General features: G+C 40.6%; 1 protein-coding gene across 1 annotated transcript in view; it reads left to right on the top strand.

Moving 5' to 3' along the window:
- sspo (SCO-spondin) overlaps nt 1-11,545 on the top strand; it is a 188,788-nt gene extending 177,243 nt beyond the window's left edge. The window contains exons 114-117 of the mRNA XM_061714052.1: nt 2,517-2,577; nt 4,939-5,069; nt 7,387-7,537; nt 11,234-11,545. Of these exons, the coding sequence (XP_061570036.1) occupies nt 2,517-2,577; nt 4,939-5,069; nt 7,387-7,537; nt 11,234-11,256 (366 nt within the window). The 3' untranslated portion in view covers nt 11,257-11,545. The remainder of the gene's footprint in view (nt 1-2,516; nt 2,578-4,938; nt 5,070-7,386; nt 7,538-11,233) is intronic.
- The last annotated feature ends 1,590 nt before the right edge of the window (nt 11,546-13,135 follow it).

The raw sequence follows: 13,135 nt of genomic DNA, 5'->3' as shown, positions 1-13,135 counted from the left end.
ATTATCAACAACTTTGTGAAGGTCGTTTTAAAACCTTGATTCTTTCATTCTTCATGGTTCTGATGTGGATCTGCCACCGTGTTTGGGATCATTTCATGTCATATGACCCAGTTTCAGTGAAGCTTCATCCATCACATGTGACTGACAGGGGTCTAGGCCCGGACCAGCATCCCTCCACCACCGTGCTTGACAGTGAGTCTGAGGCGGTGACCATAGATGAGGGTAGGAATGTAGATGATCCTAACCCCACCCTCTTCCCTGGAGACCCGCTGACAGCTAAACAACTGAGATGAAAATGAAACTTTAGAAGCCCTGAGTGGAATTTTGGTGACACATCGTCAGCTGATTTCTGCTGTAAACAATACCAAACATAGTTTATGTGATAGCTGAACAACACACACCTGTCAATCACACAGACGGAGTGCTTTCAGTTCACAAGTTAACTTCCTTTTTGTTGCGCAAAGGGTGTGCTGGTTCAGTTATTAAAGAGTTATTAATAATTGTCCTTCAATAATTAATAAAATAGATTACTTATCAAAATGAATTAATCAAAACGGGGCACCACCTGACTTAAAAATAATAACTATCAGCAAAATCAGTCTCAAAATAGCTGTTATTCCATACGTGCAGCCTGTTGCCAAGGATGGCGTTACAGAACAACAGTGAAGGAAGGAGTCCGAGCACAGACCTTTACAACCAGCAGCTGTGACAAATATGTATAAAATAAACACAAACAACTTCTCTCATTCAAATTAATCAGAATTTATTTACACAAGTGTTAAAAGATGATAAAACAAAACTTAGGATAAATTCCGATGCCTAACCTACACATAAACAACAACTAACTGAACATTAACACAACGTGCGTGCGTGCGTGCGTGCGTGCGTGCGTGCGTGATATTGCTCCATAGTAGATCCAGTATTGCTCATTTTCTTTTCCAAAGGAGAAATAAAGGAGCCATTAAAAACACTTAATTGAGATTAGCAAGGTATCTCCCTTAAGTCTCAAGTATGACTCCCTCGATTTATTCTGTCTCACCTATTTCTCCTAGTGAATTTTAGGAGAAATATATGAGAAACAAAATAGAAACTAATGAGGCTGAGATGAGAATCTCAAATTTGTCTCCTGAGCTTTGAGCAGTAAAATTTTCCTCTGGGTCTCACTAACTTTGTCAGTGCCTGCCTGGTCGTATGATATTTTCCTCTCTTCTTTTCATCTGTCATCCCTTGTTCACATCATCCTTTTTGTTTTTTATAACTGTACATCTGTACCGTCGGTTTGACTTCATGGCTCTCTAGTCCACTTTTCTCTTTCATCTACCTTCCTCAAACTTAGAGCCAAACCTTTTGCTCCTTGGGATACCTTTTTCAAATCAATACGGCGCTGGTTAGATAATGATTCCGACACCGGAGGCCACTCCATCACAGGGCTTACACAGAGATTAACAGCTATTTTTCAGGAGCCACTGCAGTTTTTGTTACTGCTCAGGTGTTGGAGCTGAAGCGTCTGTCATCATAATGTTTCAGTAAGTCCGTTCCCTCATGAACAATGACAGTGGCTGCGTGAGGATCGTGTGCCTTGATTCGTCCGGGGAATATAACACTATTCAGTTTGTGCAACTGTGTGACAGGATCCAGAAAACGCAGGACAAAAAACATTTGATAGGGGAAGTTTTTTTTTATTGTGCACAGAAAAAAGTTGAAATGTTGAGAAAAAAGTGGAAATGTCGAGATTAATGAAATACAATTTCGAGAAAAAAGTCGAAATGTCGAGAATAATGTTGAAATACAGTTTCAAGAATAAAGTAGAAATTTTGAGAATAAAGTTGAAATACAATTTGGTGAATAAAGTGTAAATGTCTCCTCTGGTCCATCAAATCCAGTTAGAGCGACTGACAGCTCTGCAGCAGCAGCCGTAACTAACTAACTAACTAACTAACTTACATCCTTGGAGTGGAACGTTAAGGGTACGTTTCTGAAGTTATGCAACTGCATATGTGTCATATGTGTTTCAAATCAATATCGACTTTTTTCTCTACATTTTGACTATTTTCCGTCAGCTTTTACTGGACGGTCCAGTTGCTACAGACTGGCTCCCATGGGTCACATAGGTGTCTATATAGACAAAAGTGCAGGTCACCTGCTCTTGATTGTAGTACGACTCGGTATGGATATGAAGACAAACAATGAATCCAGAATAAAATAATTATATTTTTCTGCTCACTTTTTAAATGGTTCCATATCTTGTCTTGCTCTCCTTAAACTATTTCAGCTGTGTTTTTAACCTCATCAATGATCAAATAATTGCACTTGCTGACGGAGGTTAGATGTTCCCTCAACTCTGGTCTTGATGCACCACATTCATAATGTTCAGCTACTCTGTGAAAAACGGGACGCCTATCATTTTCACTATCACTATCATGGTTGTTAATATTCACCTCTCTGTTTTCAGTGAAATCGTTTGAAATAATGCCTACGAGAGCATCCATGAGCCCTTTTTCTTTTTCTTTCCTCAGGGAGAAGTCAAAGTGGAGGAACCAGGCAGTTGCTGTCCAGTCTGCAGAAAACAGTTTCCAGGTTTGTGTCACAACTCAAAAGTCATCCATCAACTCAGACACGATGGGCCTTTGGGACACAATAGCAGACATTTCTTATTTGACAGCAGTTGTTTCATCCTATCATGGTTTTAAACTGATTTTGCTGCTATTATAATACAGTTATCCTTTTCCCACTGTATTAAAGAAACATGCCAGGTGTGATAATATGGTTTAGATGTTCAACCATCCAGGTTATAGTAATACTAAAGTCTGAAATATAAGAAAAGAAAAGGGAAAAAAGCCCATAAGGAGCGTTTCACAGCTGTGGATAAGAATATTGGACCTTTTCCAACTCAGAGAAGAAAGTACTTCAGCTGCATCTCAAAGATCAGAGACACTCCCCCGAGGACAATAAAGATTACATTCTAGACAGAGAAGACAGATGTTTTGAGAACGGAGTAAAAGAAGCCGTTTTATACAGGGAAAAAAAGGCAAACACACAGGAGCTGGCCTCAGGTTTCTTCTACACAGCACTTGTAATGCAGCTTTGATCGACCCCCCCAGGTGGTTTCACAGCAACTCACACTTGTTCCTGTGATTAAAGAATCTCATGAGCCCCGACGGCCACGGGAGAGTTGAGGTGGGTCAGTGATGTCTTTCAGCCCAGAGGTGAAGCATCTTCAACCCTAAAGAGAAGTCCAGCTCAGGGGCGGGGCTTCAGGGGGGGCTAGGGGGGCCCGGAGCCCAAGGCAGCAGGCCCCGCCGCCCGCAAGATTTCTTTTTTTTCGTCTTTGTGGCACCACTTCATATTTACGGAGCCCCTAAAGGGACCCGTTTTTTTTTATATATATATATATATAGGGAGGTTTACGCGCGTGCGTAAAACCTTAAGTGAGCACGTAAAGTTGTTTACATGAGCACGTAAAACGTTTATGCACTCACTAAAAAGTTTCACGCCCTCTCGCAAAAAGTGAGCGCCTAAAAGTTGTTCTACGTGAGCGCGTAAAAACAAGTACATGGGAGTATTATGGTACTATAAGTACTATTGCTGGAACAGGAGACCCTCCAGTTGCTCCTGCTCTGTTTATGAATGTAAATGACATTACAGGATTTAGCTGAGCTATATTTTAACCTGGGACTCCATTATAAGGACATTACCACTTTGCTTGCAAGTGAACAACTTTACGTGCTCACTTAAATGTTTTATGCACGCGCGCGTAAAGGTTTCATGTGCGCGTAAAACTCATTATATATATAAAAACAATCTGTATCCCTTTAGGGGCTCCGTACATATTAGGTATAAAGCATTGTATAATATGTTGTGCTGAGATTTTCACACTCATTTGACATAAAAAAAAAAAATTGTAAGTATAATCTCCAAATGTATTTTGGGTAAAATCGTTGGTCATCAACAGCCGTCTATCAACGTTATCATCCATCACTTGTCAACAGAGCAGTAATCCTACAGCCTAAACATGAGCGGGAGTTAGAAACACAAAAGTGGAGCGATAAAACGCAGAGAAAAAGAAAAAAAGGGAGAATGAAAAAGCCAAATTGCCCAAGATAGATGGATATTTTGTTCGCCTTAATCCTCCTCCTGTGGGAGATGAAGCTGATGTTGTTAGCAGTGATTCATCCCCGGCCCAAAGCTGCATCAGGTTTACAGGTAGCTACAGTTCTAACAATCACAGACACACACTGGCAGCAAGAACATGGGAGTTTGTGGTAAATTGTTGATATAGTAGCCCGGCTGCCGAGCTTATTTCTGTCTCTGTCTCTCGGCTGCAGCAATGATGATAATAGGGACTCAGCAGCTGCAAAGGGCCGGTCATACGCCCGGCCCCCCGGCCCGGCTCTGATATGTTCCTCTACTGGTCCAGCTGTCTTCTTTTTCAGTCGTCATGTTGAACACTTTCTACATTAGAAACATCGTTCTCCTCTTCACACAAGTTCAAACACTTCACTCTACACCTTTTGTCCCACGTAGGGCTTTGCTCCGATATAAACACCAGCGAACTCATCAGGTGAAATGTGTCAATTAGTAAAAAACATGTGCTCCTGCTCCTGAGCTGCATGTGTGGGTGAATATCAGTTATTTTGATGGGATGGTTCAAACCTACCCGCTGCAGCTTCCAATTAGTGAAAGATTACAGTACTTAGCCCACTTTTAGGCTTTTAATCTCCCTCCCAGTGGAGAGAATGTCACATTCTGACAGGGGCATGGCAATGTCACTGCTCTGTCAGGACGTTTCTGGCTCTCGCTCCCCCATCTTGTCTTTTTTTTTCTTAATTTTTCATACTACAGAAAAAGCTTAAAGTATTTTTTTTTTTTCTTTTGGTTTTAATATCTTTTTATATCTCGTCCCCTTTTCTCTGTCCTCTGTGGCTCTGCTTCTGTCAGACGAGCCCGTGCCGGAGTGTCGGCGCTACGTTCGAGCCCAGAACATCACCAAGGGAGACTGCAGGCTGGACAACGTGGAGGTCAGCTTCTGCAGGGGACGCTGCCTGTCCAGGACCGACGTCATCTTGGAGGTTTGTGGAGAAAATAGGATTTAGCATGCTTTAGTATTAACTAAAATATTTGCAGCTAGTATGAGGAAAATAAATATCAACACCGGCAACAAAACTCCAACCCCCCGACCAATCGGTGGTCTGTAGTGTGATGATGTCAGATACAACCGACTCAGCAGCTTAGAACCTCGGCAGAATAGATACAGAAAAGTATCTACTCGGCACGTTAGACCCCTGGTGGAAAAGAACCAAATGGGCTGAGTACGTTCTAGTGGAAATAAGCACCATTAGAGTCTGCAGGGGCGCTATCTACTCTGTCAGGAGCTGTACTGCGTTTGCTCAGAGACGTGCTGCTGTGCTCGGTTTACATTTGCAAGTTCTATTGAAATGTTGAACTCTGTCTTTCAGAATGTGTCTAATTATTTCAGTATGAAGAGTGTTAGTTATGCCGTCTACCCACATCTTAGATGTTGGCGCATTTACACTTTTCCATAATGTGAGAACCAGTTTCTTTGCTATTATAAGGCTGTATGAGACAAAGCATTGTTGTGCTTCGCTTAGTTTCTTGAGTGTTTCAGATACCCCAAGAATAACGAGTAGAGGTTCTGGTTTGATCGCAATCCTCACGACCTCAGACATTCTATTAAAGGTAGATGGACAAACTTTTGAGATGATCTTATGATTCCTGGCATTTCAGCTCTATTTTTCTCTCAGACATCAGATTTAACATCCAGAGAAGTTTGAAACTCTTGTAACTCTGAGTTGTCCCACTGAAACCCATTCAGATGATGCTCGTTTCAGTCCGTGGAAAAGGGATGTGTGCACTGCAGGTTCTGACGGCCCTTGGGTGGTTGTGTGTCCACGGCAACAAAAAGCAAGAAGCCACGTCTCCGTTGACTGGTCTGCACTTCACCTCGCACCTCAGTGGAAGTGCAAAAAAAACGGCCAAACTTTTAGCCCTTGCAGCATTTCAGTGTAGCAGAGGGCTTCTCAAGTGCGGGACTGGACACAGGTTGCTTGTGCACGTGTGTTTTTGCATCTGTACGTTCATGTTTTCCTTTGTTTCTGTGTTGTAAATGTTTGAGACCATATACTTGACTTTCTGATATGATCAGCATCGTGCTGCATTTGCTCCACCTCGTAAGTAACAAAGCTTCTGTCCATCTTCCCCTTACCTTCTTTAAATTCCCCTGAATTTTACTTCAATCTCTCTATTTCTCACACTTTCAAATCAAATCAAATCAAATCAAAGTTTATTTAGATGGGACAATGCATATTAATGAACACTACATTAAGCAGTGTAAATACACCGGATTTTAACAGAAATTCTAGTTTCCACCTGCAGTCCCCACAGAAAACATAAAAACTATTCAGTCAAACAATACAATCAAACAAGGGAACAAACATAAAACATACATAGTAGCAAAATAGATTAAGCAGCATTTAAAAGCAGTATGGATTGTATCTAAAGTGACTTGAGTTTAAAGTGACTTGAGCAAAAAATCCATATTACAATAATGAAATACCAGCGATGGTAATATTATGGTACTGAAGTATCCAAGTTGTGTGACATACAAAGTTCGTGTTGCAATGAAGGGTGGGCGCGCTTTTTGGCATCTAGCGTCGCCACGGTAACGCGACTGAGAAAAGTAATGCGCGTCGTCGCAGGATGGAGACACACATTTTGATGTATAACACACTTGGGTGCACGTTACGATTCGGGCCGCATTAACTGCCGAAGAAATGGCATAAATTGCGCCAAAATTACACGATTAATTGAAAATGGCCGACTTCCTGTTTGGTTTCGGCCATGGCTCCAAGAGACTTTTCTTTAAGTTGTGACATGATACAGGTGTGTACCGATTCTGTGCATGTACGTCAAACCGTATTGTGGGGCTTGAGGCATAAAGTTTTCTAGGGGGTGCTGTTGAGCCATTAGGCCACCCCCATTAATGCAAACCATTAAATATCAAATTTTTCGCCAGGCCTGGCTTGGTGCAAAATTTGGTGACTTTTGGGGCACGTTTAGGGGGAAAAAAGGCCCTCATTTCGTCAGAAAAATAAAAACGAGAAGAAAAAAAATTCCTACAGATACAATAGGGCCTTCACACTGTCTTCACTGTCACTGGCCTTCGCACGATGCTCGGGCCCTAATTAACATTAAGACAAACTACACAAGTTTAAACCTGGTTGTGATAACAGTGTTGTTCCTCCAATAGCCATGATTTAAAATGTTTGGTGGATGTTTCACCCACCTCATCCCTCTCCTTTTGTCTCCGTTTTCGTTTGCCCTCCTCCCTCATCCTATCTTGTCCCCTCTTCTCCATCCTCCCATCAGGAGCCGTACCTGCGCTCAGAGTGTGAGTGCTGCAGCTACCGGCTGGACCAGGACAACCCGGTGCGCTTCCTCAGCCTGCAGTGTGAGAGCGGGGAGAGCGAGCCCGTGGTGCTCCCCGTCATACACAGCTGCGAGTGCACTAGTTGCCAAGGTGATGAGACTGATGACAACAAATGGATTTGCATGTCGGTCTCTCATGTCAATACAAGAATCAATCATTTAAATATTTTGCAAAAATGTTTACAAAGATACATGAGTGACTTCATCCATGCATCCATTGTCTATAGAGGGAATGCATTGATGTTACTTATCCACTGGACCAGCCCCCTTACTCACACTGAGTGGCAAAAACAGCTGCAACTAGTGGAGAAGACGGGATAACAGCTGATTATCGGCTTAAATTAAAGGCAGTTGGACTTGACAGTGACCCGTACAGTTACCCCAAGAACCAGTGGTCCATGGACATTAATATTTGGTACAGTTACCCCAAGAACCAGTGGTCCATGGACATTAATATTTGGTACAGTTACCCCAAGAACCAGTGGTCCATGGACATTAATATTTGGTACAGTTACCAAGAACCAGTGGTCCATGGACATTAATATTTGGTACAGTTACCAAGAACCAGTGGTCCATGGACATTAATATTTGGTACAGTTACCAAGAACCAGTGGTCCATGGACATTAATATTTGGTACAGTTACCAAGAACCAGTGGTCCATGGACATTAATATTTGGTACAGTTACCCCAAGAACCAGTGGTCCATGGACATTAATATTTGGTACAGTTACCAAGAACCAGTGGTCCATGGACATTAATATTTGGTACAGTTACCAAGAACCAGTGGTCCATGGACATTAATATTTGGACACCAATCCAGTTTCCTGATATTTATATGTACTTAATTTCTACGCCGGGGAAATACACGAAGCAAAGCTTGAAGGCTTACAAAAGTCTTGACGCTTGGTCCGACTTCAAGGCAAGATTTGTTGTAGAAATTAAAGTGATGAGGACACCGAACTTTATGATTTGACCGTTTAACGTTAGCTACCCAAAAATCCAACATTACCTGATACAAAATGGGAACCACAAATCCACGTTTCGGTGCCTGGAATCCAGTTGTTTCTGTGAATTGCAGCGATCCATTTGTCTCTTAAGCTTATTTTTCATCAGTCTGTAAAACGATAACTGATTTCTTGCTAAATCTATGAGTACAGTCGATCGCACAACAGCTCTTTCCCATTTTAGATGTTTTCCAGTTGCTCAAACTGAAAGTTTATGCTGCCACCAAAAAAGGTGTCAAGGCACAAAAACAGAACCTGGGAATAAAGCAAAAGAGGAAGAAAAAGGTGTGAGCCTTCAACAGACTTGGCTCTGGCTGCTCAATCACACCAGGTAATCAGCAGTGCTCAGCAAAGTAATCAATAACCCACTACAGGCCTCCAAATGAACTTTTCCACAAGTATCCATCCTGACTACGAATCACGGGACTACCATCACACTGAGAAGCACCGATTAATTACACGTTACCACAGCACTAACACATTTCCCCATCCTGACTGCACTCTGATTAATAGATAACCGGGTGATTAAAGAACTTTTACTTACTTTTCTAATCGTGTTACACAGAGAAGACGTGCTTCAATACGGAAGGGCCATGCAGGAGGAAAAATATTTGAGATTTTCTTTTTATTATGCACTTCGAGAAAAAAGTTGAAATGTCGAGATTAATGTGAAATACAATTTCAAGAATAAAGTCGAAATGTCGAGAAAAAAGTTGAAATGTCGAGATTAATGTGAAATACAATTTCAAGAATAAAGTCGAAATGTCGAGAAAAAAGTTGAAATGTCGAGATTAATGTGAAATACAATTTCAAAGAATAAAGTCGAAATTTTGTCAATAAAGTAAAAATTTCAATTCAATTCAATTCAATTTTATTTATATAGCGTCTAATACAACAGATGTTGTCTCTAGACGCTTTCCAGAGATCCAGAACATGAACATAAACATAAACATAAACATAAACCCCCGAGCAATTATTATATAAACAATGGCAGGTAAAAACTCCCATAGTGGGTAATTTCATGAATAAAGTGTAAATGTCTCCTCCTCCATCAAATCCAGTTAGCAGAGCTAACTAACTTACATCCTTGGAGTGGAACGTTAAGGGTAAGTTATGCAACTGCATTAGTGTCATATGTGTTTCAGATCAATATCGTTTTGACATTTCGACTTTTTTCTCGAAATTGTACTTTCACATTATTCTCGACACTTGAACTTTTTTCTCAACATTTCGACTTTTTTCTCTAAGTGCATAATGAAAAAAAATCTTCCTCCTCTAAAATATTATTTTTATTTTTCTCCTGCCTGGTCTTAATACTCTTCCGTAGCTTCAAAAATCTTTCTCTCTTAGAAACGTATTTACCAGTTATGGATTTCAGATGGATCATTCTGGATGTTGTAAATTCTGTTTGGATATAAGTGACTCGATGTTTACATCGGTGCACGTCCAGCGAGCTGCACCTGAAACCCCTATATATAAGTATATGTGTATATGTATATATGTATATGTATAGGTATTGAGACCATGAATTATGTGAGGATGAACAGTGGAACCTCCCTGGAAACAAGCTTCTCTTTTCCTCCCACCCTGGGATACATCAGTGCGTTTACATGTATTAATTGTGAGCTACTTGTTACCTCCTCCTCTCCTCGTACAATTTCTCAGGCGCTTCCCTTTTGGCCGGTGACACTTAAACACAGCTCCACTAGTTCATGCGCACTAAATTTTCCGGTAAACTTCTGCCCGCCTTTGTCCGGTATGAATAATTCAAGCCCTCTAAAGCAATTAGGTTGTCCTCCATTCATCAGCGAGGCTGATTGTGTTGGGTAGCAGGACGTGGCCACATGTGGGACGGAGCATCCTCCTCCTGCCACTGCTGCCCTGCTGCCTCACACATCTCACCGTTCAGGTGTCTTACAGGTGATCACATATAGACTATGTTTCCATGCAGTCAATAACCCTTTTCTAACCGGAATATTAGCACCGGTTGCGCACGGCCATGTAAACACCAATAACCCCTTTGAATAACCTGAATATGACCCCTGGGTTACTCCTTTTCTAACCCGAATATTTGGTCATGTTTAGCCTAACGGGATTTCCCCATCAAAAGGAACAGGAATTTGTTTTCTGCGCATGTTCTTTTTTGCAAGGAATCCTGGTGTTTTGAGTCCAGGAAGTTCTTATAAACACGGAGAAACACAAGACCAGGAGGAGACTAATCACTTCATAAATGTAATGAAGGATATGAACATTTCTGCATTTGTAGACGGTAGAAAGTACCGGGATAGAAGATTTACAAGAAGGTGAGAGAAAAGTTGCGCAAAGCGGCATTTGTAGGATTTTGAAACGGAAATGACGGGAATTGCGTCATCACGTTCTCCGTGCGTCACTGGTTTGATCCAGATATCCCAAATGATTAATCACCATGTAAACAGGGATAACCCTGTTTGCTCAAGCATGGAAACAGATTATTCCCAATGTTTCAGTAACCGGAATATTGACCTTAACCCCAATTTTGACTGCATTTAAACGCAGTAAAATCTCGACCACGTGTATTTGCATGTTCTCATAACAGCCACAACACACACAACTGAGAGCGGCTCACATAGACACGTCATCAGTCACCGTCCATAAACAGATTTCCTTTTCTAGTGAAGACATATCAGCTGTGCTTCAGATTGACTGGGAAAAAAAAGCTCTTTCTTATTGATGAAAGCATTAGGTCCCTTCAGGGGAAGTCAGTAAAAGCACAGCTAATCCATTTGCCTGTCTTCCTTCACAGGGGGGGACCTGTCCCGGCGCTGAGTCAGAGTGTGTGAGGTGTGTGAGGTGTGTGTGAGGTGTGTGTGAGGTGTGTGTGAGCGAGTGCCTCTGTGAGTCCAGGATGATGAGTGCACATTAGGTGGAGTGAGAACAGGACGGCCCCCATGCTGCACGGAGCAGGAGTGATGGAGGAGTGATGGATGTTTCTGGAAGCTGGGATGGAAGGAAGAAAGTCCCTGCTGATGAAAACTGTCCCTCGTCATCAAGACTGAATGCTACTGCTGATTGTAGTGCTCTTGTTTATTCTCCAGCCTGTACAGTCTTTTTCTATCGTGTATTTATAGATTAAAATCTAAAATTTCATAAATATGTTTAAAGTAAATGTATATTTACCTTTATTCTCCTTCATTTTGGACTTTACTGTGACGAGCTGGTCCTGTTTCATTAGACTGATCAATAAATGATTGATACACAGAGGAAACTAACTTGTCTCTTGTCTTTATCCGTCAGTTATGTCTTCCAACATTTTTTCATCCTCTGTCTTAATTTTATATTTGAAAATGACATACAGGACTGTCTCAGAAAATTAGAATATTGTGATAAAGTCCTTTATTTTCTGTAATGCAAAAATGTCATACATTCTGGATTCATTACAAATCTCAACTGAAATATTGCAAGCCTTTTATTATTTTAATATTGCTGATCATGGCTTACAGCTTAAGAAAACTCAAATATCCTATCTCAAAAAATTAGAATATTCTGGGAATCTTAATCTTAAACTGTAAGCCATAATCAGCAATATTAAAATAATAAAAGGCTTGCAATATTTCAGTTGATTTGTAATGAATCCAGAATGTATGACATTTTAGTTTTTTTAATTGCATTACAGAAAATAAAGAACTTTATCACAATATTCTAATTTTCTGAGACAGTCCTGTATTATGACCTTTTTCCACTACTTGACCATTTCTGTTCTCTTGTGTTCTGATATCAGACAAACGGATGTTTTACTCAGTTTAGTTTAATAGATAGAAAAGCTCTAACGTCTACGTTTATGATTGTCATCAAACAATATAACGACATGACACTTTCTCCTCTGTTTTATTTCAACACAAAGGAAACATTGTAACTAAATACATGTCATTAATAATAATAATAATACATATTATTTATATAGCGCTTTTCAAAAAACTCAGACACATTTCAGGAATAATTAAAGAGGAATTGCACTCGTTTACATCATCCTCCTTTACTGAAACACTGACACAAAGAGCGCAGAGATAAAAGCTTTAGGAAGAAATGAGAAAATACCGCCCCTGACCAAAGTCTTGTCACTTCTCCATTTTGTAGAAACAACAGTTTATAACCTGTATAACCTGCTTATAATCTATTGTTTTTAGAAATGGCTTGTATGAAAGCTAGAACCTTCCCAAATGATGGTTAATATACTAAAATAAATAATTTAATGCACACAGAGGTCAGAGTTTGGTGAGACAAAGGTGTTGTCTGCTACAGAGAGGAATGTGAAGACTGAACAGATGATTTACTTCAGATACAGACATATACAAGTGTAAGTGGTGCTGGGAGATCCAGGTCTAGCATCTGCTCTGATCTCCAGGAGCTGGGAGGACGGCATCATGCGGTCCATGGTTCATGATTCACTGAAGTCATCAGGAAGAGCAGAAAGCAGTCTTACATGCCACATTTATAACTAGACACTAAGCCTGTGTTGAAAAAATCGATTTTCCAATTCTAAATCGATTCTCATTCCTAAAAATCTATTCGTATGTCTAAAGATCGATTTTTTTTCATCATTACATTACAACTTTTGGTATTTTTTTGTTTATGCCCTAAAAAGGAATGTTTTGTTGGACACGAGAATAACTGGTGCCATGTTTTTGCCTTTAAATATGTTTAAGTA

Source organism: Cololabis saira, chromosome 22 (assembly GCF_033807715.1).
Source record: "Cololabis saira isolate AMF1-May2022 chromosome 22, fColSai1.1, whole genome shotgun sequence".
NCBI lineage: Eukaryota > Metazoa > Chordata > Actinopteri > Beloniformes > Belonidae > Cololabis > Cololabis saira.
Note: the sequence above shows the minus strand (reverse complement) of the source record. Positions and strands in the feature narration are given on the sequence as shown.